The 25977-nt window shown below is 43.3% G+C and overlaps 1 protein-coding gene across 11 annotated transcripts in view; it reads right to left on the reverse strand.

Annotated features, from left to right (window-relative positions):
- Nucleotides 1-25977, reverse strand: part of ARID1B (AT-rich interaction domain 1B) — a 712135-nt gene that overhangs the window by 20731 nt on the left and 665427 nt on the right. For all 11 annotated transcript variants that reach the window (XM_073672421.1, XM_073672423.1, XM_073672420.1 and 8 more), the window contains 2 exons: nt 17623-18406; nt 8656-8786 (listed from right to left, as the gene is read on the reverse strand). In XM_073672421.1, coding sequence (XP_073528522.1) covers nt 8656-8786; nt 17623-18406 — 915 coding nt within the window. The remainder of the gene's footprint in view (nt 1-8655; nt 8787-17622; nt 18407-25977) is intronic.

Consider the following 25977-nt stretch of genomic DNA (forward strand, 5'->3'; position numbering starts at 1 on the left):
CAGCGCTGCTGCACCAGACACAACACACAGTCAGCGCTGCTGCACCAGGCACAACACACAGTCAGCGCTGCTGCACCATACAACACACAGTCAGCTCTGCTGCACCATACAACACACAGTCAGCTCTGCTGCACCAGACAACACAGTCAGCTCTGCTGCACCATACAACACACAGTCAGCGCTGCTGCACTAGACACAACACACAGTCAGCACTGCTGCACCAGACAACACACAGTCAGCTCTGCTGCACCAGACACAACACACAGTCAGCTCTGCTGCACCAGACACAACAGTCAGCTCTGCTGCACCAGACACAACACACAGTCAGCTCTGCTGCACCAGACACAACACACAGTCAGCTCTGCTGCACCAGACTCTACACACAGTCAGCGCTGCTGCACCAGACACAACACACACTCAGCGCTGCTGCACCAGACACAACACACAGTCAGCGCTGCTGCACCAGACACAACACACAGTCAGCGCTGCTGCACCAGACACAACACACAGTCAGCGCTGCTGCACCAGACACAACACACAGTCAGCGCTGCTGCACCAGACACAACAGTCAGCACTGCTGCTCCAAACATAACAAACAGTCAGCGCTGCTGCACTAGACACAACACACAGTCAGCTCTGCTGCACCAGATACAACACACAGTCAGCTCTGCTGCACCAGACACAACACACAGTCAGCTCTGCTGCACCAGACACAACACAGTCAGCTCTGCTGCACCAGACACAACACAGTCAGCTCTGCTGCACCAGACACAACACAGTCAGCTCTGCTGCACCAGACACAACACAGTCAGCGCTGCTGCACCAGACACAACACAAAGTCAGCGCTGCAGCACTAGACACAACACACAGTCAGCACTGCTGCACCAGACAACAGAACACAGTCAGCACTGCTGCACCAGACACAGCACTGGTGCACCAGACACAGTACACAGTCATCTCTGCTGCACCAGACACAGTACACAGTCAGCTCTGCTGCACCAGGCACAACACACAGTCAGCGCTGCTGCACCAGGCACAACACACAGTCAGCGCTGCTGCACCAGGCACAACACACAGTCAGCGCTGCTGCACCAGGCACAACACACAGTCAGCGCTGCTGCACCAGGCACAACACACAGTCAGCGCTGCTGCACCAGGCACAACACACAGTCAGCGTTGCTGCACCAGACACAACACACAGTCAGCGCTGCTGCACCAGACACAACACACAGTCAGCACTGCTGCACCAGACACAACACACAGTCAGCTCTGCTGCACCAGACACAACACAGTCAGCTCTGCTGCACCAGACACAACACACAGTCAGCACTGCTGCACCAGACACAACACACAGTCAGCTCTGCTGCACCAGACACAACACACAGTCAGCACTGCTGCACCAGACACAACACACAGTCCGCTCTGCTGCACCAGACACAACACACAGTCAGCTCTGCTGCACCAGACACAACACAGTCAGCTCTGCTGCACCAGACACAACACACAGTCAGCACTGCTGCACCAGACACAACACACAGTCAGCTCTGCTGCACCAGACACAACACACAGTCAGCGCTGCTGCACCAGACACAACACAGTCAGCGCTGCTGCACCAGACACAACACACAGTCAGCACTGCTGCACCAGACACAACACACAGTCAGCTCTGCTGCACCAGACACAACACACAGTCAGCTCTGCTGCACCAGACACAACACACAGTCAGCGCTGCTGCACCAGACACAACACACAGTCAGCTCTGCTGCACCAGACACAACACACAGTCAGCACTGCTGCACCAGACACAACACACAGTCAGCGCTGCTGCACCAGACACAACACACAGTCAGCGCTGCTGCACCAGACACAACACACAGTCAGCGCTGCTGCACCAGACACAACACACAGTCACCTCTGCTGCACCATACACAACACACAGTCAGCTCTGCTGCACCAGACACAACACACAGTCAGCTCTGCTGCACCATACACAACACAGTCAGCTCTGCTGCACCAGACACAACACACAGTCAGCTCTGCTGCACCAGACACAACACACAGTCAGCTCTGCTGCACCAGATACAACACACAGTCAGCTCTGCTGCACCAGACAACACAGTCAGCTCTGCTGCACCAGACACAACACACAGTCAGCACTGCTGCACCATACAACACACAGTCAGCGCTGCTGCACTAGACAACACACAGTCAGCGCTGCTGCACCAGGCACAACACACAGTCAGCTCTGCTGCACCAGACAAAACACAGTCAGCTCTGCTGCACCAGACACAACACACAGTCAGCACTGCTGCACCAGATACAACACACAGTCAGCTCTGCTGCACCAGACACAACACACAGTCAGCGCTGCTGTACCAGACACAACACACAGTCAGCTCTGCTGCACCAGACAACACACAGTCAGCGCTGCTGCACCAGACACAACACACAGTCAGCGCTGCTGCACCAGGCACAACACACAGTCAGCACTGCTGCACCATACAACACACAGTCAGCTCTGCTGCACCATACAACACACAGTCAGCTCTGCTGCACCAGACAACACAGTCAGCTCTGCTGCACCATACAACACACAGTCAGCGCTGCTGCACTAGACACAACACACAGTCAGCACTGCTGCACCAGACAACACACAGTCAGCTCTGCTGCACCAGACACAACACACAGTCAGCTCTGCTGCACCAGACAACACACAGTCAGCTCTGCTGCACCAGACACAACACACAGTCAGCGCTGCTGCACCAGACACAACACACAGTCAGCACTGCTGCACCAGACAACACACAGTCAGCGCTGCTGCACCAGACAACACACAGTCAGCGCTGCTGCACCAGACACAACACACAGTCAGCACTGCTGCACCAGACACAACACACAGTCAGCTCTGCTGCACCAGACACAACACACAGTCAGCTCTGCTGCACCAGACACAACACACAGTCAGCGCTGCTGCACTAGACAACACACAGTCAGCACTGCTGCACCAGACACAACACACAGTCAGCTCTGCTGCACCAGACACAACACACAGTCAGCTCTGCTGCACCAGACACAACACACAGTCAGCTCTGCTGCACCAGATACAACACACAGTCAGCTCTGCTGCACCAGACAACACAGTCAGCTCTGCTGCACCAGACACAACACACAGTCAGCACTGCTGCACCATACAACACACAGTCAGCGCTGCTGCACTAGACAACACACAGTCAGCGCTGCTGCACCAGGCACAACACACAGTCAGCGCTGCTGCACCAGGCACAACACACAGTCAGCTCTGCTGCACCAGACAAAACACAGTCAGCTCTGCTGCACCAGACACAACACACAGTCAGCACTGCTGCACCAGATACAACACACAGTCAGCTCTGCTGCACCAGACACAACACACAGTCAGCGCTGCTGTACCAGACACAACACACAGTCAGCTCTGCTGCACCAGACAACACACAGTCAGCGCTGCTGCACCAGACACAACACACAGTCAGCGCTGCTGCACCAGGCACAACACACAGTCAGCGCTGCTGCACCATACAACACACAGTCAGCTCTGCTGCACCATACAACACACAGTCAGCTCTGCTGCACCAGACAACACAGTCAGCTCTGCTGCACCATACAACACACAGTCAGCGCTGCTGCACTAGACACAACACACAGTCAGCACTGCTGCACCAGACAACACACAGTCAGCTCTGCTGCACCAGACACAACACACAGTCAGCTCTGCTGCACCAGACAACACGCAGTCAGCTCTGCTGCACCAGACACAACACACAGTCAGCGCTGCTGCACCAGACACAACACACAGTCAGCACTGCTGCACCAGACAACACACAGTCAGCGCTGCTGCACCAGACAACACACAGTCAGCGCTGCTGCACCAGACACAACACACAGTCAGCACTGCTGCACCAGACACAACACACAGTCAGCTCTGCTGCACCAGACACAACACACAGTCAGCTCTGCTGCACCAGACACAACACACAGTCAGCGCTGCTGCACTAGACAACACACAGTCAGCACTGCTGCACCAGACACAACACACAGTCAGCTCTGCTGCACCAGACACAACACACAGTCAGCTCTGCTGCACCAGACACAACACACAGTCAGCTCTGCTGCACCAGACACAACACACAGTCAGCTCTGCTGCACCAGACACAACACATAGTCAGCTCTGCTGCACCAGACACAACACACAGTCAGCTCTGCTGCACCAGACACAACACACAGTCAGCGCTGCTGCACCAGACACAACACACAGTCAGCTCTGCTGCACCAGACACAACACACAGTCAGCTCTGCTGCACCATACAACACACAGTCAGCGCTGCTGCACCAGGCACAACACACAGTCAGCACTGCTGCACCATACAACACAAGCAGCACTGCTGCACTAGACAACACACAGTCAGCGCTGCTGCACCAGGCACAACACACAGTCAGCACTGCTGTACCATACAACACACAGTCAGCGCTGCTGCACTAAACACACAGTCAGCGCTGCTGCACCAGGCACAACACACAGTCAGCGCTGCTGCACCAGACAACACACAGTCAGCGCTGCTGCACCAGACACAACACACAGTCAGCACTGCTGCACCAGACACAACACACAGTCAGCTCTGCTGCACCAGACACAACACACAGTCAGCTCTGCTGCACCAGACACAACACACAGTCAGCGCTGCTGCACTAGACAACACACAGTCAGCACTGCTGCACCAGACACAACACACAGTCAGCTCTGCTGCACCAGACACAACACACAGTCAGCTCTGCTGCACAAGACACAACACACAGTCAGCTCTGCTGCACCAGACACAACACACAGTCAGCTCTGCTGCACCAGACACAACACACAGTCAGCTCTGCTGCACCAGACACAACACACAGTCAGCTCTGCTGCACCAGACACAACACACAGTCAGCTCTGCTGCACCAGACACAACACACAGTCAGCTCTGCTGCACCAGACACAACACACAGTCAGCTCTGCTGCATCAGACACAACACACAGTCAGCGCTGCTGCACCAGACACAACACACAGTCAGCTCTGCTGCACCAGACACAACACACAGTCAGCTCTGCTGCACCATACAACACACAGTCAGCGCTGCTGCACCAGACACAACACAGTCAGCGCTGCTGCACCAGGCACAACACACAGTCAGCACTGCTGCACCATACAACACAAGCAGCACTGCTGCACTAGACAACACACAGTCAGCGCTGCTGCACCAGGCACAACACACAGTCAGCACTGCTGTACCATACAACACACAGTCAGCGCTGCTGCACTAGACAACACACAGTCAGCGCTGCTGCACCAGGCACAACACACAGTCAGCGCTGCTGCACCAGACACAACACACAGTCAGCTCTGCTGCACCAGACAAAACACAGTCAGCTCTGCTGCACCAGACAAAACACAGTCAGCTCTGCTGCACCAGACACAACACACAGTCAGCGCTGCTGCACCAGACAACACAGTCAGCTCTGCTGCACCAGACACAACACACAGTCAGCTCTGCTGCACCAGACAAAACACAGTCAGCTCTGCTGCACCAGACAAAACACAGTCAGCTCTGCTGCACCAGACACAACACACAGTCAGCGCTGCTGCACCAGACAACACAGTCAGCTCTGCTGCACCAGACACAACACACAGTCAGCTCTGCTGCACCAGACACAACACACAGTCAGCTCTGCTGCTCCAAACACAGCCAGCACAGTCAGCTCTGTCACACCAGACACTAGTGTTGGCTCTGTAACACTACACACAACACAACAGAGTGAGCTCTGCTACAAACACCCTCTGAGCTAACCTTGGATTAGAGAACAACCTTTTTGCAGCAGGTGGATACACTATTGCCTAAGGTAGAGATTGGGAGGTCCTCATTGAAGAATAAGCTGTCCTCTCATCTCCTTTCTTGCCTGATGCATGCTCAGAAGAAGCAACTGCAGCTTGATCTGTGTATGTCATGTAGATATAGGATTATGCCCCTTCCCGAAGCTGATGAAGGCCCGCTGACAGGGTGGGCCTGGAAACGTGAGACCCACGCGACTGTTTGGCATGAAGTCATCACATGTAAGTGCATTACTAAGTTGAAGACGGGGATGGAAGAGGAATAATGGAGAAGAGAGAAGTGTACAACCCCTCTAAGGCTATGTGCCCACGATGCAGAAATGTTCTGGATTTTTCCTGAGTGTTTCCGCATCTCCCTGGCAGAAAAAACGCATGCGGATTGTACAGTAAAGACCAAAAGTTTGGACACACCTTCTCATTTAAAGATTTTTCTGTATTTTCATGACTATGAAAATTGTACATTCACACTGAAGGCATCAAAACTATGAATTAACACATGTGGAATTATATACTTAACAAAAAAGTGTGAAACAACTGAAAATATATCTTATATTCTAGGTTCTTCAAAGTAGCCACCTTTTGCTTTGATGACTGCTTTGCACACTCCGCATTCTCTTGATAAACAATCCCAAATATACAGCCAATACCATTAAGAACTATATTCACTGTAAAGAAGAACAAGGAGTTCAGGAAGTGATGACTAAGCCCCCCCAAAGCCCTGATCTTATCATCAAGTCTGTCTAGGATTACAAGAGGAGAGAAAAGAATCTGCACAAGCGACACAGAAGATTTGCAGTTAGTTCTCCAATATGTTTGGAACAAACTTCTTGCCAAGTTCCTTTAAAAGACTGTGTGAAAGTGTATCTAGAAAAAATGATAGGGTTTAAATACATAGGGTTATCGCCCCAAATATTGATTTGATTTATATTTCGATATTGTTCATCCACTTTGCAGTTTTTAATTGATGTAAAAAAATGAAACAATTAGCACTTCTATTTTTGAAAGCATTTTTACTTTGCAGCATTTTCTTCACACCTTCCTAAAACTTTTGCACAATACTGTATATATACACACATTTACTTATATACAGTGGCATGTAAAAGCTTGGGTGAACAGTTAACCAAGTTGAAGATGAAACCATCTCTAAAAGGTCTTAAGTTAAAGACGACACATTTTCTTTGTACTTTAGGCCAAAAAAAAAGTCATTTTTTACATTTTAAAAATTACAAAAGGAAAATGGGCCAATGCAAAAGTTTGGGCACCCTTGGAGATTTGTGTGCTCAGATAACTTTGACCAAGTTTTCAGACTCAATTAGCCTGTTAGGGTTATGGCGTGCTCCCTATCATCGTTAGGAAAAGCCAGGCAATGCAAATTTCTCAGTTTTATAAAAACCCAGCCTCCTCAAACCTTGTGCCAAAAAACCAGAGCTATTGGTTCTTCTAAGCAGCTGACTAGCACTCTGAACATGAAAATGGTGAAGGCCCACAAAAAAGGAGAAGGCGATAAGATAGCAAAGCGTTTTTAAGTTTCCCTTTCCTCAGTTCGAAATGCAATTAAGAAATGGCTGTTATCAGGAACAATGGAGGTCAAGATAAGGTCTGGAAGACCAAGCAAAATTTTAGTGAGAGCTGCTTGTAGGATTGCAAGAGAGGCAAAACAGAACCCCCGCTTGATTGCAAAAGTCCTAACGAAACATTTAGCAGACTCTGGAATTGTGGTACATTGTTCTACTGGTCAGACACACATGAAGAAATATGGCCTTCATGGAAGAGTCATCAGAAGAAAACCCCTACTAAGTCCTCACCATAAAATTCAGCGTCAGAAGTATGCAAACGAACATCTAAACAAGCCTGATGCATTTTGGAAACAAGTCCTGTGGACCAATGAGGTTAAAATAGAACTCTTTGGTTACAATGATTATAGGTATTTGTGGAGAAAAAAGGGCACAGAGATTCAGGAAAAGAACATCTCGGCAACCATTAAGCATGGGGGTGGATCAATCATGCTTTGTGGCTGTGTTGCAGCCAATGGCACAGAGAACATTTCATAGGTAGGGGGAAGAATGAATTCAATGAAATTTCAACAAATTCTTGATGCAAACATAGCACCATCTGTTCTGTAAAAAAAAAGCTGAAGTTGGTAAAAGGACGACTTTACAAATGGATAATTATCCTAAACAAAAGTCAAAATCCACCATAGACTACCTCAAAAGGAGCAAGCAGAAGGTTTTAAAATGGCCCTCACAGTCCCCTGATAAGAACATCAATGAAAATCTGTGACTAGACCTCAAAATAGCAGCGCATGCAAGACGACCCAGGAATCTCACAGAACTGGAAGAATTGAATTCCTTAAACAAGAATTGAAAGACTCTTGCCTCTGGTTACAAAAAGTGTTTACAAGCTGTGATACTTCGAAAAGGGGGTGCTACTAAGTACTAACTATGCAGGGTGCCCAAACTTTTGCATCAACCCTATTTCCTTTATGTATTTTTTAAAATGTAAAAGATGAAAAAATATATTTTTGATATTGCCTAAAATACAAAGTTAATGTGTCATCTTTCACCTTAGCCATTTCCATTTTAGAGAATATTTTATTTACAACTTACATTAACTGTTCACAATAAAAGTGATTTTGACCAGGGGTGCCCAAACTTTTACATCCCACTGTATACATGCAAAATACACACACACATTTATTTATATATAAATGGACACACACACACACACACACACAATACATACACACCAATATACCCACCTGAGAAAGGTTGAATGTGGCTACTGTGCTATCATCATACAGTAGGATGCTGATGGTGTCTAATGCCCAGGTACTTTCAGCCAAGAGACCAGATTTTAAAGACATCATTACTCTCCAAGCTTCAGGTGTTACTAGTTGAAAAGAACAAATAAAGTTTTTTATTTCAGTCAGTGGGAAAGTGGAAACTGTAAAATAAGCTGACTCAAATCACTTACATAGCAAGTGAGAGGATTTTTTTGTCATACAGGTATATTATAAAATTTTATTTTAAGAATTTAAATCCTTACCGACATCTGCCGTACATACAGGTGCATCTAACAAAATTAGATATATCATCAATAAGTTAATTTATTTCAGTTTTTCAATTCAAGAAGTGAAACTCATATTATATAGAGTCATTACAAACAGAGTGATCTATTTCAAGTGTTTATTTCTGTTAATGTTGATGATTATGGCTTACAGCCAATGAAAACACAAAAGTCATTATCTCAGTAAATTAGAATAATTAACAAAAAACACCTGCAAAGACTTTTTAAGTGTTTAAAAAGGTCCTTTAGTCTGTTTCAGTAGGCTCCACAATCATGGGGAAGACTGCTGACTTGACAGATGTCCAAAAGGCAGTCATTGACAAATTCACAAGGTCCCAGAGTTCAAATTTTCATTTGGAAGTCAAGGTCCCAGAGTCTGGAGGAAGAGTAGAGAGGCACAAATTCCAAGCTGCTTGAGGTCTAGTGTGAAGTTTCCACAATCAGTGATGGTTTGGGGAGCCATGTCATCTGCGGTTGTATGTCCACTGTGTTTCATCAAGACCAAAGTCAGTGCAGCTGTCTACCAGGAAATTTTAGAGATCTTCATGCTTCCCTCTGCCGACAAGCTTTATAGAGATGGAAATTTCATTCTCCAGCAGGACTTGGCACCTGTCCACACTGCCAAAAGTACCAATATCTGGTTTAAAAACAACAGTATCACTGTGCTTGATTGGCCTGCAAACTCGCCTGACCTTAACCCCATAGAGAATCTATGGGGTATTGTCAAGAGGAAGATGAAAGACACCAGACCCAACAATGCAGACAAGCTGAAGGCTGCTATCAAAGCAACCTGGGCTTCCATAACACCTCAGCAGTGCCACAGGCTGATGGCCTCCATGCCACGCCGCATTGATGCAGTAATTGATGCAAAAGGAGCCCCGACCAAGTATTAGTGCATTTACTGTACATACATTTCAGTAGGCCAACATTTCGGATTTTAAAAACATTTTTCAAGCTGTTATAAAGTATTCTAATTTACTGAGATAATGACTTTTGTGTTTTCATTGGCTGTAAGCCATAATCACCAACATTGTAGAAAATAGCCTCGGCACTCACATAGTTTTCAATATGCAAGAATTTTAACGCAGTCCACAAAAAAACAAACGTTTCGGTCATACAGACCTTCATCAGTAAACTGTTGGACATAGAAAAAAACAAAAAAAAGAATCAAAAAATTAAACATAACATAGAGTCAAAACATAAGAGGTAAGGTTTCTCAGCAAAAATGGGTGTCACATATGTGATAAAGTATATACCTAGAGAATGCAGAGATATAGAAGCATAGGGCAACAGTCGATATAGAATAAGCACCACCTACCAGACGGCTTATCAAATGGTAGAAATAGGAAGGACCCAGGGTCCCTAGTTGTATGGATCTATATTGAGAAAGACATGGGGCTAAGTATATATATTTAGAATTTGCATATTACATGGCAGAAGATAGATAACATGGCTATCATATCTTAAACCCCATGGGAGTGTATAGGAAAATAAAGTTCGCAGCAGAACGCGGTATCCACCGCTGGTTACAGGTGCTGTGTCGGTGGTGATGAAGTGGGTCCTATCTAAAGGGAAAGGGTGGGACTATCAACTGTGCTCGGCCAATCGCGGCAAGTGAAGATGCATCTGTGCGCGCTGGCCGGAAGTGCTCCTGTGACGTCACCGGAAGTGACATATCGCTTATGCAGAAGGGAGGATTCCATGCGTTCCACAGACCCGGAACTGAGTGTGCGCACTGGGAGGCATACATTCCAGGGAAGGAGTATGCTTGAGCAGAAATTCTGAATGCAGAGACAGCTTGGCATGGGAATGTAGTAGGACCCAGAGGGGAGAGAGGAGGGGAATACCAAAAGATGGAATATCTGAAATAAAAAGAGGGAAAATAGATTAAGATGACCACAGGTATAGGAACAAACTTAACTTCGTTACAATGATGATATTGACATGTCGCATCAAATATTGAAGAAACCAGAGCGGCAGCATGCTATAACAGTCCCGAGGCCTGAGGAGAAGTACGACCTCATACAACATACTTGAAACCCTATAAAAATGAAAGTAAATCATACTCTCTATTAAGTCCCTTCGGTGATAGGGACTGTAATTTGTGGATCCAGTAGGCCTCTCTTCTTTTCAGGATATGTACCCGGTCACCCCTCAGGCGTGATGGCAGTACCTGTTCAAGAACCTGGTATTTAAGTTGGGAAATATTGTGGCCAGAAGTGATAAAATGATGGGGGGTGGGTAGCAGTAAATTCTTGCAGCGGATGGTAAATTTATGTTTGGAAATTCTGTCTTTAACGGGCTGGTTGGTCTCTCCCACATAGATCAAGCCGCACAGAAATTTGATGAGATATATAACAAAGGCACTGTCACAGGTAAAATAGTCCTTAATGTTGTATCTCCTGCCTGTATGAGGGTGGTGGATAACACTGCCCTTTAAAACGTTATTGCACTGTTGACATTGAAGTCACGGGAAAGTTCCCATTCTGGGATTGTGAAGGAATCTTTGCTTAGGTCCCTGGTATATCGTGCCGATATCAGCACGTACTAGGGAGTCTCTAATATTGGGTGCTCTCTTGAAGCAAGGCATGAAAGGTTGATGAAAAGCAGTGATGGTAGGGTACCCTGTTTGTAGAATATTCCAATATTGAAAAAAGCTATACCCAAATCACAATTTCACAGGGTAAGAAGAATTGTGACCAATGAATCTATTCGTGAAACGAGACTACAAGAGATGTATTCAAAATTAAGGGAACAGGGATACCCCCCCTCCGCATTACAACAACAGACAGGCAATCCTAGGACTGTTCATCCAGATAACAAAAAACACATTTCCATTCGTCCATACGTTTCATCCCTATGCCTACATTTTACATAAGACTATACGCAAATATTGGAATATTCTACAAACACTGCTTTTCAACAATCTTTCATGCCTTGCTTCGAGAGAGCACCCAATATTAGAGACTCCCTAGTATGTGCTATATGCGGCTTGATCTATGTGGGAGAAACCACCTAGCCCGTTAAAGACAGAATTTCCAAACATAAATCTACCATCCGCTGCAAGAATTTACTGCTACCCACCCCCCATCATTTTATCACTTCTGGCCACAATATTTCCCAACTTAAATACCAGGTTCTTGAACAGGTACTGCCACCACGCTGGGGGGGTGACCGGGTCCGTATCCTAAAAAGAAGAGAGGCCTACTGGATCCACAAATTACAGTCCCCATCACCGAAGGGACTTAATAGAGAGTATGATTTACATTCATTTTTATAAGGTTTCAAGTATGTTGTATGATGTCATACTATTCCTCAGGCCTCGGGACTGTTATAGCATGCAGCCGCTGTTTTTTTTCAATATTTGATGCGACATGTCAATATCATCATTGTAACGGAGTTCAGTTTGCTCCTATACCTGTGGTCATTTTAATCTATTTTCCCTCCTTTTATTTCAGATATTCAATCTTTTGGTATTCCCCTCCTCTCTCACCTCTGGGTCTCACTACATTCCCATGCAAAGCTGTCTCTCCCATTCAGAATTTCTGCTCAAGCATACTTCTTCCCTGGAATATATGCCTCCCAGTGCGCACACTCAGTTCCTGGTCTGTGGAACGCACTCTTCCTAGTGTGTGGAACGCATGGAATCCTCCCTTCTGCATAGCGATACGTCACTTCCGGTGAGATCACAGGTGTACTTCCGGCGAGCGCGCACAGGTGCATCTTAACTTGCCGCGATTAGCCGACCACAGCTGATAGTCCCACTCTTTCCCTTTAGATAGGACCCACTTCACCACCACCGACACAGCACCTGTAACCAGCGGTGGATACCGCGTTCTGCTGCGAACTTTATTTTCTTATACACTCCCATCTGGTTTAAGGTATGATAGCCATGTTATCGATCTTCTGCCATGTAATATGCAAATTTTACATATATATACTTAGCCCCATGTCTTTCTTAATATAGATCCATACAACTAGGGACACTGGGTCCTTCCTATTTCTACCATTTGACAAGCAGTCTGGTGGGTGGTGCTTATTCTATATCGACTGTTGCCCTATGCTTCTATATCTCTGCATTCTCTAGGTATATACTTTATCACATATGTGACACCATTTTTGCTGAGAAACCTTACCTCTTATGTTTTGACTATGTTATGTTTAATTTTTTAATTTTTTTTTTTGTCTATGTCCAACAGTTTACTGATGAAGGTCTGTGTATGACCGAAATGTTTATGTTTTTTGTGGACTGCATTAAAATCCTTGCATATTGAAAACTTTGTGAGTGCCGAGGCTATTTTCTATGATCATATGGGTTTGGCCCTTACTCGAGCACCAGTGTCCGGCAGTGCAGCGGTTTATCTTTTCTAATCATCAATATTAACAGAAATAAACACATGAAATAGATCACTCTGTTTGTAACGACTCTATATAATATATGAGTTTCACTATTTGTATTGAAGAACTGAAATAAATTAACTTTTTGATATTCTAATTTAGTGAGATGCACCTATATGTGGTGCAAGTCGGTAGTGGGTATATGGAGCAGGCTCACCGAGCAATCCCACCCAATACCAGGCAGATAATGGCTGCGACACAAAGCAAAAACCTGCCTTTAACAGCCTCGCTCCAACCGCGAGTGTTAATTAAATGTCGCTGTCAACGACAGCGGTATTTACAGCACCCCAGCATGGGGGCAGGTCATTCTTTGAGCCGATTTGGTGCCCCTGTTACACGATCACAGGGTACCGATGGATTGCTATGACAGTCAGGAGTCTGCTGCCTGTCATCACTGAATTCCTTTGAAACCAAGCCAGAGGCCAAAATGATGACACACTGATCAAAAACGCTGACGAAACTTGGATCATTTTTGGTGTATGAGAAAAATCACTGTGTGAGAAGGAGCCCTAAAACTGAACAGAGAGCCACTCCGCAAGAGCAGTTTATATACTGGCGTACTTGAGCTGCACTTGAAAAGCACTGCTGACTGCACAGGAGATGCCTGGCTAAGTCAAATATTTGCCATGGGTGCTGGACGTTGGACCTGAGCCACAGATGCTTGTTCAAATAGGTGGTTCTCTAATGAGAGGATATGAAGAAAGATTAAAGAAATATTAAAACATCACTCTCTTCTAAAAGGGACATGTGACCAACCACTGTAGTCTTAATGAGACAAACTGATAAACAATAAATGAAGAAATTAAATGGATACAGCTTGGATTGTTTAAACCTTATTGGGCTGCATTTGAATGATTCCTTCATACAAGCTAATTTGCAACCTTTTGTCCTAATTGTTGTTACATTGTGCTTTAAACCCTTAGTGACCAAGCCAATTTTGTCCTTAATGAGCCCAAATTTTTGAAATCCGACGAGTCACTTCATGTGGTAATAACTCAGGAACACTTCAACGTATCCCAGTAATTCTGAGACTGTTTTTTTCAAAACACATTGTATTTATGTTAATGGTAAATTTATATTGATATATTTTGCATTTATTTATAAAAATATCGGAATTTTGGCAAAAATTTTGAAAAATTCACAATTTTCAAAATTTCAATCTTTATATCCTTAAACCAGTTAGTCATGCTGTACAAAATAATTACTAAATAACATCTTCCATGTCTAGTTTACATCTTCATTTTTCAAATGCCATTTTATTTTGTTAGGATGTTAGAAGGGTTAAAAGTTTAGTAGCAATTTCTCTTTTCTTTCTATGTGCAAATTGCCTCTTCAGAGAAAAAGAGGACTTGAACTCTATAGCGCCACCTATTGGAAGAAGCAATCCTACAAGTCACAATCAACCCTTTAACGAGCCGTGCAATAGAGTTCAAGTCCCCTTTTTTCTGAAGAGGCAATTTACATATTAAATTTCCCAGTGGAGCATTGCACGGCGAATAAGCCCCCTTACCTTACATGCCAGAGCAGGTATGTCACTCTCCACAAGGAGAAAAGTTACCCCTTAGACCTCATTTTTTTCAAGAAATTTACAAATCCTGTTTCTTTAGGGATCTATTCAGATTTAAATGTATGGTAAGGGGTCTATATATTGGAAACTCCCTAAAAGTAGTACAATTTAAAACCGCACCCCTCAAATAATTTAAAATTAGGGATGTTGCTTTAGCCCCAATTTTATTACTTTTATAAGGAATAGCTCAAGAAAATCGACCCCACAATTTGTCACTCAGTTTCTTATAAGCGCACGGATACCCCAAATATGGTCAGAAGCCTCTGTTTGGATAAAGGGTAGAGCCTGTAAGGGGAGGAGCACCATTTGAATTTTGAAACACAAATTAGGCTGAAATAGATTGTGGGCACCATGTCGCATTTGCATGACCCCTAAGACACCCAAACAGCAGAAATCCCCCCACAAGTGACCCCATTTTGTAAACTACACCCCTCGAGGATTTTATCCAGGGGTAAAGTGAGCATTTTGAAGCCACAGGTACTACACAGAATTTGATAACATTAGGTCATCATAATAAAAGCTTTAATTTTTTTTCATGAAAATGTTGTTTTAGCCCCAAATTTTTCACTTTTGCAAGAGGTAACATGACAGAGTGAACTGAACACTATGGTACCCACTTTCTCCTGAGCTTTGCGATACCCCACATGTAGTCAAAATGTTCTGTTTGGACACACGGCAGAGCTCAGAAGGGAAGAAGCGACATTTGGTATTTCAAATGTAAATTTGGCTGGAATAGATTGCACACACCATGTCTTATTAGCAGAGCCCCTGAGGTACTAAAATAGCAGAAACCAGCACAAGTGACCCCATTTTGGAAACTAGACCCATGAAGGAATTCATCTAGGTAAGTGTACAAAAAACAACTTAGATTATCAGATGACGATTCACGCTGTTGTACCATCCCCTGATGACGCCACATCTGTGGTGAAACATGTTGGGGGAACGTGTGCTTTAATGTAAATGCCCTACCCTGCCAAATAGGGATGAAACCCTGGGGTACCATCATCTGATAATCTAAGCAGTTGCTTGCATACTTACCTTAATATAGGCAAACTAGGGACATATTTTTATTTTCACCCCGTTTTAATTTTAATTATACTAATTAAAAGTTACGTTTTATGGCCTGATAGAGAGCGATTATCCAATAGGGTTCTCCACTTATGTTCTTTATGTCAATTTATTCCTTCCCAGTGGTTCCATTGGGGGTTTCATTTGAATCGCATTTTTTTGGGAACTACACGGAAATCTAGACGTAAGCACTCAGCTGAGAGCACAAATGCGAGCTGAGCCTTGTTACGATTTTTTGGAGGCACAATGAACAAATAGAGAGCAGTACAAAAATAGTTCTTATTTTTATTTTTGTGTGGTATAAGTGATAAGACGACTATTCTTCGGGTCGGGGCAATTACAGCGATACTAGATTTAGCGGTTTTGCAAATATCACACCGTAAAAATGCTTTTTTATATTAAATAAAAGATGTTGTTTTCCACCATATTCTGAGAATAGTAACTTTTTTTATTTTTTGGCAAACAGAACTGTATGAGGGCTTATCTTTTGTGCAACAAGTTGGAAATTTTTTTGGTACCATTTTGGGGCACAACATTTTTTGATCACTTTTTATTCAGATTTTTTAGACGCAGAATGAACAAAAACCAGCAATTCAATTATTGTGGGGTTATTTTGCTATCATTATTCTTCACGTCACTACGATTATAATGATACCAAATATGGATAGGTTTTTTTTTATTCTTTGCTACTTTTACATATTAAAAACAATATATTACAAAACTTTGTTTTTGCTTTGTCATATTCTGAGAACTGTAACTTATTTTTTTGCCCAATGAGCCATATTTTGGGTAGTTTTTTTTTTTGGTTAAGTTTGGCATTTTCATTTATACAATTTTTTTACATGTCTTTTTGATCGATTTTTATTAAAAAAAATTTTGTGTCAGTATGATGAAAAAGCGACATTTTTGGCGTGTTTTTAATGTTTTTTTTTTTTTTCACCTTACAGAATAAATAAAATGCCAGATTTATAGATCTTCAGGATGCGGTCATTCCAATTATTGGACATGTATATTTTCACTTTGATCTCTGGCCTCATGCACTGCACTCGTGTACTGCAGAGCTGGAGAACTGTCAGTGTCTCACTGACAGAGTCTGTGAGACCCGGCTTATAGCAGGTTCTTATAGGCCGCCATACCCTTGGGTCATCAGATGACGTCAGGGTACCATGGCAATGATCGGCGCATGGGTGGGGGTCAATGCTGTCAAAGATGGTCTTTTAACCACTTAAGATACCGCTGTTGCAATTGACCGCAGTATTTAAGGAGTTAATTGGCTCTGATCGGTTCCAAATATGGCAAGGGCTGATGCTGCCGGGTGTCAGCTGTCATGTACAGTTGTCACCTGCTGGATTTGAGGCCGTGGCGGGGCACTATTCACTTATTCCTGATCACCATTTTAAAACGGCAATCCAAAATAAAGCCCCTTAACAACCACCATTTTAATGCATATTGGGGGTCGTTAAAGAGTTAAAAAACCTGATTATGTGAATAAAATTCACATTATTATTAGTCTGAGTTTCATCTCTTACATTACTATATAATTTATTGAACCTTTAGACTATGATTGTTATGTGAAAAAACTATTTTTCATTGGTCATATTACTCCTATTCACTAGTTTAACTTACTTATATCTTTTGAGGTAATTTTTCTCCTTGACTTGAAGATTAGCTGAGTTGCTTCCACTGAACCTGGAGGGAAGGTTATTTCCCGTCTCATAGAATGCTGAGAAGAAAGCCCAGAGCTTTGTGATGGAGGGACTGTGGTCATGGCTTTCTGCATTTTTATAGATGGCATAAAAGGAGACTTGCTCGGTGACATACGATTTTCTAGTGAGCGCTGAAATGAAGCAGGACTGGGGGCTCTTGAAATGTGGTTTTGAATAGAAGGTGGAGTTTGGTAAGAAGACGGTGGTGCTCTTGTAATTGGTTGCATGGATCCAGATTGGGACATATAAGAGGGCTGACGCTGATTTCCATGAGGTGGCCACTGACTTTCAGGATTCATTCTTTGTTCAGGACCCATTATGTCATCAGAACGGTTCATTGCTGGATACGTTCCCGGCTGTTGAGTGCCTCCAGGGCCTTGTCTTCCTGGGTATGGATAAGCGATATCATTACGGGCTGGCCACATATTCTGTTGTGGGCCATCATTTGAACATGTCTGCAGGGGACCACCCATTATCTGTGGTGCCACGCTATGTTGTTGCATTTGTCCTGGGCCTGGCATTCGCTCTCTGTTATAGGGATAAGGATACTGGCCTTGCATGGGTCTTCTGTCAGGGCCAGAGTAAGTGTTGCTATACTGATTATACACCTCCTGTTGTTGACTGCTGTATTGCATATTATATAGATCTCCTTCATGCCGCTTTGATGATGGACCATACATGCCATCCATATGGCGTTTGTAGCTCTGCAAATACAAAAAGACATTCATAACAAATACCACAAATCACTGAATTGCACTAGCAGTATAGTTTGCATGAGTTGAAAGAAAGGTGGACCCAACACAGTTTAAAATTTTTTAAGGATCACACTTTCTCAGAAAACCCCAAATTACACACATTATTATAAATCCTACTTTGCCAACCATTTACTTAGAAAGGGAATGATGATTCTAATGTGCTCAACATCTGTATATGATGCTATAGGCACTGAAATAGCACCTATGCCATAGGGTCATGCCAGACAGGTGTCTCACTGACCGATTGGCCAAGCCTCAATCTGATGATGTATTATTTTATGCTTAGCACATAATTCTGGACAAATGTAAAGCGGTTTGGATAATCAAAGTTTGCAATTGCAAGTCAATGTTTTAACGCATAAGTGAAGTCAGGCCTTTCTGAAATTGGTGGGCCACTTTATCCGTTTTATAAGCTTTAACAAGTGAACATGATACAACCATCCTGCTGTCCGTTGCCACAAGTTCCTTTTCATGCGTGTACCCACAAACCAACATAGCATTCTTGTTTGTTTTTTTATGTCGCGGGGGATAATTTTTAGAAAAAAAAAAGCACAGTAAATACATTTTATTTTTTTACAGACTTGTTATATTACACTTTGGCAAATGTACACAACTATACTGTGGATTGAAAACGTTCCAGTACAACATCAACATCATAGCATATATATAATAGTATTATTGTCAATTATGTCCACAAAAATGTAGCAACTCAAGCAAATATGAAAATACAGAGAACATCGAGTCCATGCTACTTTGTAAAAAATATAAATTTTATTAAACAAATATTTAAAAACACATATCAGCAATTTGTAGAAGAAAAAGTGAAGAAAAACCCATTGTTAAGACAAGGGTTACTGCCAATCCACAAGGAACAATTGGAAAAGTAGAGACAAATTAAGCCCCACTCATTCAAAAAGCAGCTCCTAGTATGCTCAAGGGTAGATTATGTATGTGAAATTCATAGACATCAAGTATAATTTCTTAGTGAGCAATATACCCAGTTATGGACTGGTCATCACAACCAAGCCTAATACTAAAGAACATTGCATATATGCTTTATTAAGGGAGATATCATCAAAAAATAACAATAATCAATAGTATGTACTAAATAGTAAAATTGATCTGTCTAGTCTCGCCAGGGCTGTTGCACTGCCAACACTATAACAATAGGTAATTATTACTTTACATATTTACACTTTGATATATCTCTACTCGATTGCTTTATGCTTATGTGGTGCCATGCAGCACCAATGAAACTTATTCAAATGACTTGTAAAGCTGCGTACGCCACACTCCGTCTGCATCTTTTGTAGCTAGGTGTTTTGGAGACAGATCAATTTTACTACTTAGTACACATTATTGATTATTTTTATCTTTTGATCATATCTCCCTTAACCCCTTAAGCCCCGGAGCATTTTTCGTTTTTGCATTTTCGTTTTTGCTCCCCTTGTTCCCAGAGCCATAGCGTTTTTATTTTTTGGTCAATATGGCCATGTGAGGGCTTATTTTTTGCGGGACGAGTTGTACTTTTCAACGCCATTACTAGTTTTATCATATCCTGTACGGGAAAAAAATTCCAAGTGCGGTAAAATTGCAAAAAAAGTGCAATACCACAGTTGTTTTTTATTTATTTTTTTTACCATGTTCACTGAATGCTAAAACTGACCTGCCCTTCTTATTCTACAGGTCATTACAAGTTCATAGACACCAAACATGTATAGGTTCTTTTATATTTAAGTGGTGAAAAAAAATTCCAAAATTTGGTAAAAAAAAAAATAAAAAAATAGCGCCATTTTCTAAGACCCGTAGCGTCTCCATTTTTCGTGATCTGGGGCTGGTTGATGGCTTATTTTTTGCGTGCCAGGCTGACGTTTTTATTGATAACATTTGGGGTAGATCCGATGTTTTTATCGCCCGTTATTGCATTTTATTGCAATTTTGCGGCGACCAAAAAACGTAATTCTGGCGTTTAGAATTTTTTTCTCGCTACGCCGTTTACCGATCGGAATAATTCTTTTTTTATATTGATAGATCGGGCGATTCTGAACGTGGCGATACCAAATATGTGTATGTGGGTTTTTTTTTTATATATTTTATTTTGAATGGGGCGAAAGGGGGGTGATTTAAACTTTTATATTTTTTTTTATATTTTTAAAAACTTTTTTTTTTTACTTTTTGCATGCTTCTATAGTCTCCATAGGAGACTAGAAGCAGCAACTATCCGATCGCCTCTGCTACATACAGGGGACGAGCAGGTCCCCTGCATGCAGCAGAAATGGTCCTGTGCTATGAGCGCCGACCACTAGGTGGCGCTCATAGCGACAAGATCATGACAACCACAGGCGTCTGCTGCAGACCCTGGGTTGTCATGCACGCCCATCGGCGACCCGCGATCACGTGACGGGGTCGCCGGTGGGCGGGGCTTATGACGCGCTACCCGGAAGCGCGCGTTAAATGCTGCTGTCGGAGATTGACAGCAGCATTTAACTGGTTAACAGCCGCGGGTGGATCGCGATTCCACCCGCGGCTGTTGCGGGCACATGTCAGCTGTAAGAATCAGCTGACATGTGCTCGGTTCAGTGAGGGCTGAGCGCCGGAGCCCTCACTGAACCGGCGGTACGCAGATATGCGTACTAATACGTCCCCGGTAAGTAAGGGGTTAATATAGCATATATGCAACACTCTTTAGTATTAGGCTCTGTTGCGATGACCAGTTGATAACTAGGTATATTGCTCACTAAGAAATTGTACTTGATGTCTATGAATTTCACTTACAGTACAGACCAAAAGTTTGGACACACCTTCTCATTTTAAGATTTTTCTGTATTTTCATGACTTTGAAAATTGTACATTCACACTGAAGGCATCAAAACTATGAATTAACACATGTGGAATTATATACTTAACAAAAAAGTGTGAAACAACTGAAAATATGTCTTATATTCTAGGTTCTTCAAAGTAGCCACCTTTTGCTTTGATGACTGCTTTGCACACTCTTGGCATTCTCTTGATGAGCTTCAAGAGGTAGTCACCGGAAATGGTTTTCACTTCACAGGTGTGCCCTGTCAGGTTTAATAAGTGAGATTTCTTGCCTTATAAATGGGGTTGGGATCATCAGTTGTGTTGTACAGAAGTCAGGTGGATACACAGCTGATAGTCCTACTGAATAGACTGTTAGAATTTGTATTATGGCAAGAAAAAAGCAGCTAAGTAAAGAAAAACGAGTAGCCATCATTACTTTAAGAAGTGAAGGTCAGTCAGTCCGAAAAATTGGGCAAACTTTGAAAGTGTCCCCAAGTCCAGTTGCAAAAACCATCAAGCGCTACAAAGAAACTGGCTCACATGAGGACCTCCCCAGGAAAGGAAGACTAAGAATCACCTCTGCTTCTGAGGATAAGTTTATCCGAGTCACCAGCCTCAGAAATCGCAGGTTAACAGCAGCTCAGATTAGAGATCTTGTCAATGCCACACAGAGTTCTAGCAGCAGACACATCTCTTCAACAACTGTTAAGAGGAGACTTTGTGCAGCAGGCCTTCATGGTAAAATAGCTGCTAGGAAACCACTGCTAAGGACAGGCAACAAGTAGAAGAGACTTGTTTGGGCTAAAGAACACAAGGAATGGACATTAGACCAGTGGAAATCTGTGCTTTGGCCTGATGAGTTCAAATTTGAGATCTTTGGCTCCAACCACCATGTTTTTGTGCGACGCAGAAAAGGTGAACGTTAAGGACTCTACATGCCTGGTTCCCACCGTGAAGCATGGAGGAGGAGGCGTGATGGTGTGGGCGTGCTTTGCTGGTGACACTGTTGGGGATTTATTCAAAATTGAAGGCATACTGAACCAGCATGGCTACCACAGCATCTTGCCATGCCGTGCTATTCCATCCGGTTTACGTTTAGTTGGACCATCATTTATTTTTCTACAGGACATTGACCCCAAACACACCTCCAGGCTGTGTAAGGGCTATTTGACCAAGAAGAAGAGCTATGGGGTGCTACGCCAGATGACCTGGCCTCCACAGTCACCAGACCTGAACCCAATCGAGATGGTTTGGGGTGAGCTGGACCGCAGAGTGAAGGCAAAAGGGCCAACAAGTGCTAAGCATCTCTGGGAACTCCTTCAAGATTGTTGGAAGACCATTTCCGGTGACTACCACTTGAAGCTCATCAGGAGAATGCAAAGAGAGTGCAAAGCAGTCATCAAAGCAAAAGGTGGCTACTTTGAAGAACCTAGAATATAAGACATATTTTCAGTTGTTTCACACTTTTTTGCTAAGTATATAATTCCACATGTGCTAATTCATAGTTTTGATGCCTTCAGTGTGAATGTACAATTTTCATAGTCATGAAAATACAGAAAAATCTTTAAATGAGAAGGTGTGTCCAAACTTTTGGTCTGTACTGTACATAATCTACCCTTGAGGATAGTAGGAGCTGCTTTTTGAGTGGGGCTCAATTTGTCCCTACTTTCCCAATTGTTCCTTGCGGATTGGCAGTAACCCTTGCCTTAACACTGGGTTTTTCGTCACTATCTTCTAGAAATTGCCTGATATAAATTTTATTAAACAAATATTTAAAATCACATATTTTTATTTAGTAGCATGGACTCTGTGTTCTCTTTATTTTCATACATTGTGGATTGTTGCAGCACTTTTATGCAGTGTTGCTACTTCCTCAAGGCATTAAACTGAGCAAGTTTGTTTTGGAATAGCTAATTGAATTGTCTAACTAGAGACCTATACATACCACAGCCATAGTATGGGCAGGCTGGTGCTGGTGTTGAATTAACCTTTTTAGTTGTCATGTGAATGCTAGCATTTCCGGTTGATTCCATATGTGTTAAAAAAATTGTAAACATAAACATTATACTTCTGTCCAAAATGTATTTAAAAAAAAAAGTGCCAATGGCAACGGAAGTAGCATCAAGGGAGAAAAAAAAAAAACATACCATGGCAAAAAATATAAGAGCTGCTAGCAGGACCACTAACAGTGCTAGAGCACTGACCGTCCTGCATGTAGTAGTACCAGAAGCAGGTCACACTTGGCCTCTTTTGCGTCTGACAAGCATTTCAGTGGGGAGGAAGCATAGGGCATAATGGAATATAAATATCACTCATCTCAGTCACAGCAGGGTAACCTCTGACAGCAACACCATCAGCTTGAGTCAGTGTTCTACTCTGTCCATGTCACAACTCTGTTGTCGGGTATTCCGGTACCAGGGGCTCCATCCCTGTCCATAATACTAGGGGCGCCCTAACTGGCCCTGTTCCCCGGATTACTTCTGAAGGTGAAGACTCAGGGGTCACGTACCTTGTCTGATCTCCTGAATCCGCCCTTGGTCTCTTCCCTTCACCCACACAGGGAAGAGGGGAGTAGTAGTGTATCACAATACACCAACCAGACTAACAAGGTAGTACAAACAGAGATAAAAGGAAAATACCAATCATACAAATATATGCACACAAACAACAGAGGAAAACACCAGAGAGAAGAGGATGGGGAAAAACCAAAGTAGGAGGAGAGGATTAACACACACCCAAAACTACACAACAATTTTAGCTATATCCACCAAACGCCTTCTCAAACAACAACTCTCCACCATGCTCCTAGAACCATGCAGCATGAAGCTAGCTCTGGCAATGACTCCTAGCTAGAGTCCAGTATATATAGGAGTGGCTAACAGTGAACATCACCCTGTGAAGCTTCTAAAAAATCTCAGCAGCTGATTAACCCCTGCACTGCTAAAAGAAACCCGCACCATTTATACTGAAGGTGAAAGGCTTCTAATGAGTGCAAGAGTAGGAGGAATCAAGACACTGCGGTTTTCTGGCTCCTCTCTGTCGCAGTAAACCTGTGACAGGCCACGTCGACACAATGTTGTACAAAGTGGAATTTCCATTCCCTAATGACCTCAGTTTACGTTCAGCCCATTAGTCTCCTAACCAATAGCACCCCAGGAGCTAAGGAAGTTAATACACTAGAGCAACTTTTTCCAGTCGATTTATTGGAAGAGATGAACAGTCCACCTCTGTGAGATGGATGATCCGATTCTAATGCCAAGCTTTGTTGCTGGCTCTGTGAGCCATGGTGGTAGGGGCGCTGCCAGAACTGGCTTAATTCAGAATTAGGGCACATTCTAAAGCTGTAATTATGCAGAGGGCTAAAAAAAAAAAAAAAAATAGTCGAGACTGCAGCAGCAGCAGCAGTTACAGCTAAATTATATTTGGCATGATGAAGATGATATGGAATCCGCATGTACAGATGCAGTGATGCGGATTCCACGCGTTCCAATGCAAGTCAATGGCGGTGAAAACGTTCCGCAAAATAATTGGTAGTGCTGCGTATTTTTCCGCAATGATAATTCACAGCGGAAATTTCCGCAGCATGTGCACAGCACATGCGGATTATCATTGGGGAACATGGCAGAACTTCTACCAAGCGTTTTTTTAAGCGTTTCTGCTGCGGAATTGCCGCTGCGGAAACGCTTAAAAAACGCATTGTAGGCACATAGCCTTAAGTATCTATGGGGTTCAAGGTGCTCACTACACATCTAGATAAGTGATTTTTGGGGGTTGTAGTTTCCAAAATAGTGTATTTTGTGGGGTGTTTCCACTGTTTAGGCACATCAGGGGCTCTGAAAATGTGACATGGCATCCGCTATCTATTCCAGCCAATTTTGTGCTCCAAAAGTTGAATGGTACTCCTACCTTTCCGAGCCCTGCCGTGCGCTCAGACAGTACTTTTTCACCATATATGGGGTATCTGTGTACTCAGGAGAAACTGCACAACAAGTTGTATTGTCCATTTACTCTTGGTACCCTTTTGAAAATGCACATTTTGGACTAAAGCAATATTTTTGTAGGAAAAAAGTTTAAAGTTTTCATTTTTTCCTTCCACATTACTTTAATTCCGGTGAATCCCCTAAACGGATAATAAACTTCTTGAATGTGGTTTTGAGCACTTTGAGGGGTATAGTTTTTAAAATGTTACCACTTTTTTGTATTTCCTGTCACATAGCCCCCCCCCCTCCCAATGGGATGTGGTCCCTAAAAAAAAATTGGTTTTGTAAATTTTGTTGGAAAATGAGAAATTGTTGATAAAATTTTAACCCTTGTAACTTCCTACCAAAAAAAATATGTTTCAAAAATGATGCTGATGTGAAGTAGACATGTGGTAAATGTTATTTATTAGCGATTTTGTGTGGTATAACTATCTGGTTTAAGGGCATAAAAATTCAAAGTTTAAAAATCGCAAAATTTTCCAATTTTTTGTAAATTTTTTGTTATTTTCATAAATAAACCCAAAAAATATGAACCTAAATTTACCACTAACATTAAGTACAACATTTCACGAAAAAACAGTTTCAGAATCACTGGGATACAGTGAAACGTTTCAGAGTTATAACTTCATAAACTGACACTGGTGAAAATTGAAAAATTTGCCTAGTCAAAAAGGTGAAATCGGGCTGGGAGGAAGTGGTTAACATTAGAGATGAGCGAGCACTAAAATGCTCGGGAGC

This window comes from Phyllobates terribilis, unplaced genomic scaffold, assembly GCF_046119375.1.
Source record: "Phyllobates terribilis strain yellow unplaced genomic scaffold, ASM4611937v1 Scaffold_3__8_contigs__length_932513732, whole genome shotgun sequence".
In the NCBI taxonomy this organism is placed as follows: Eukaryota; Metazoa; Chordata; class Amphibia; order Anura; family Dendrobatidae; genus Phyllobates; species Phyllobates terribilis.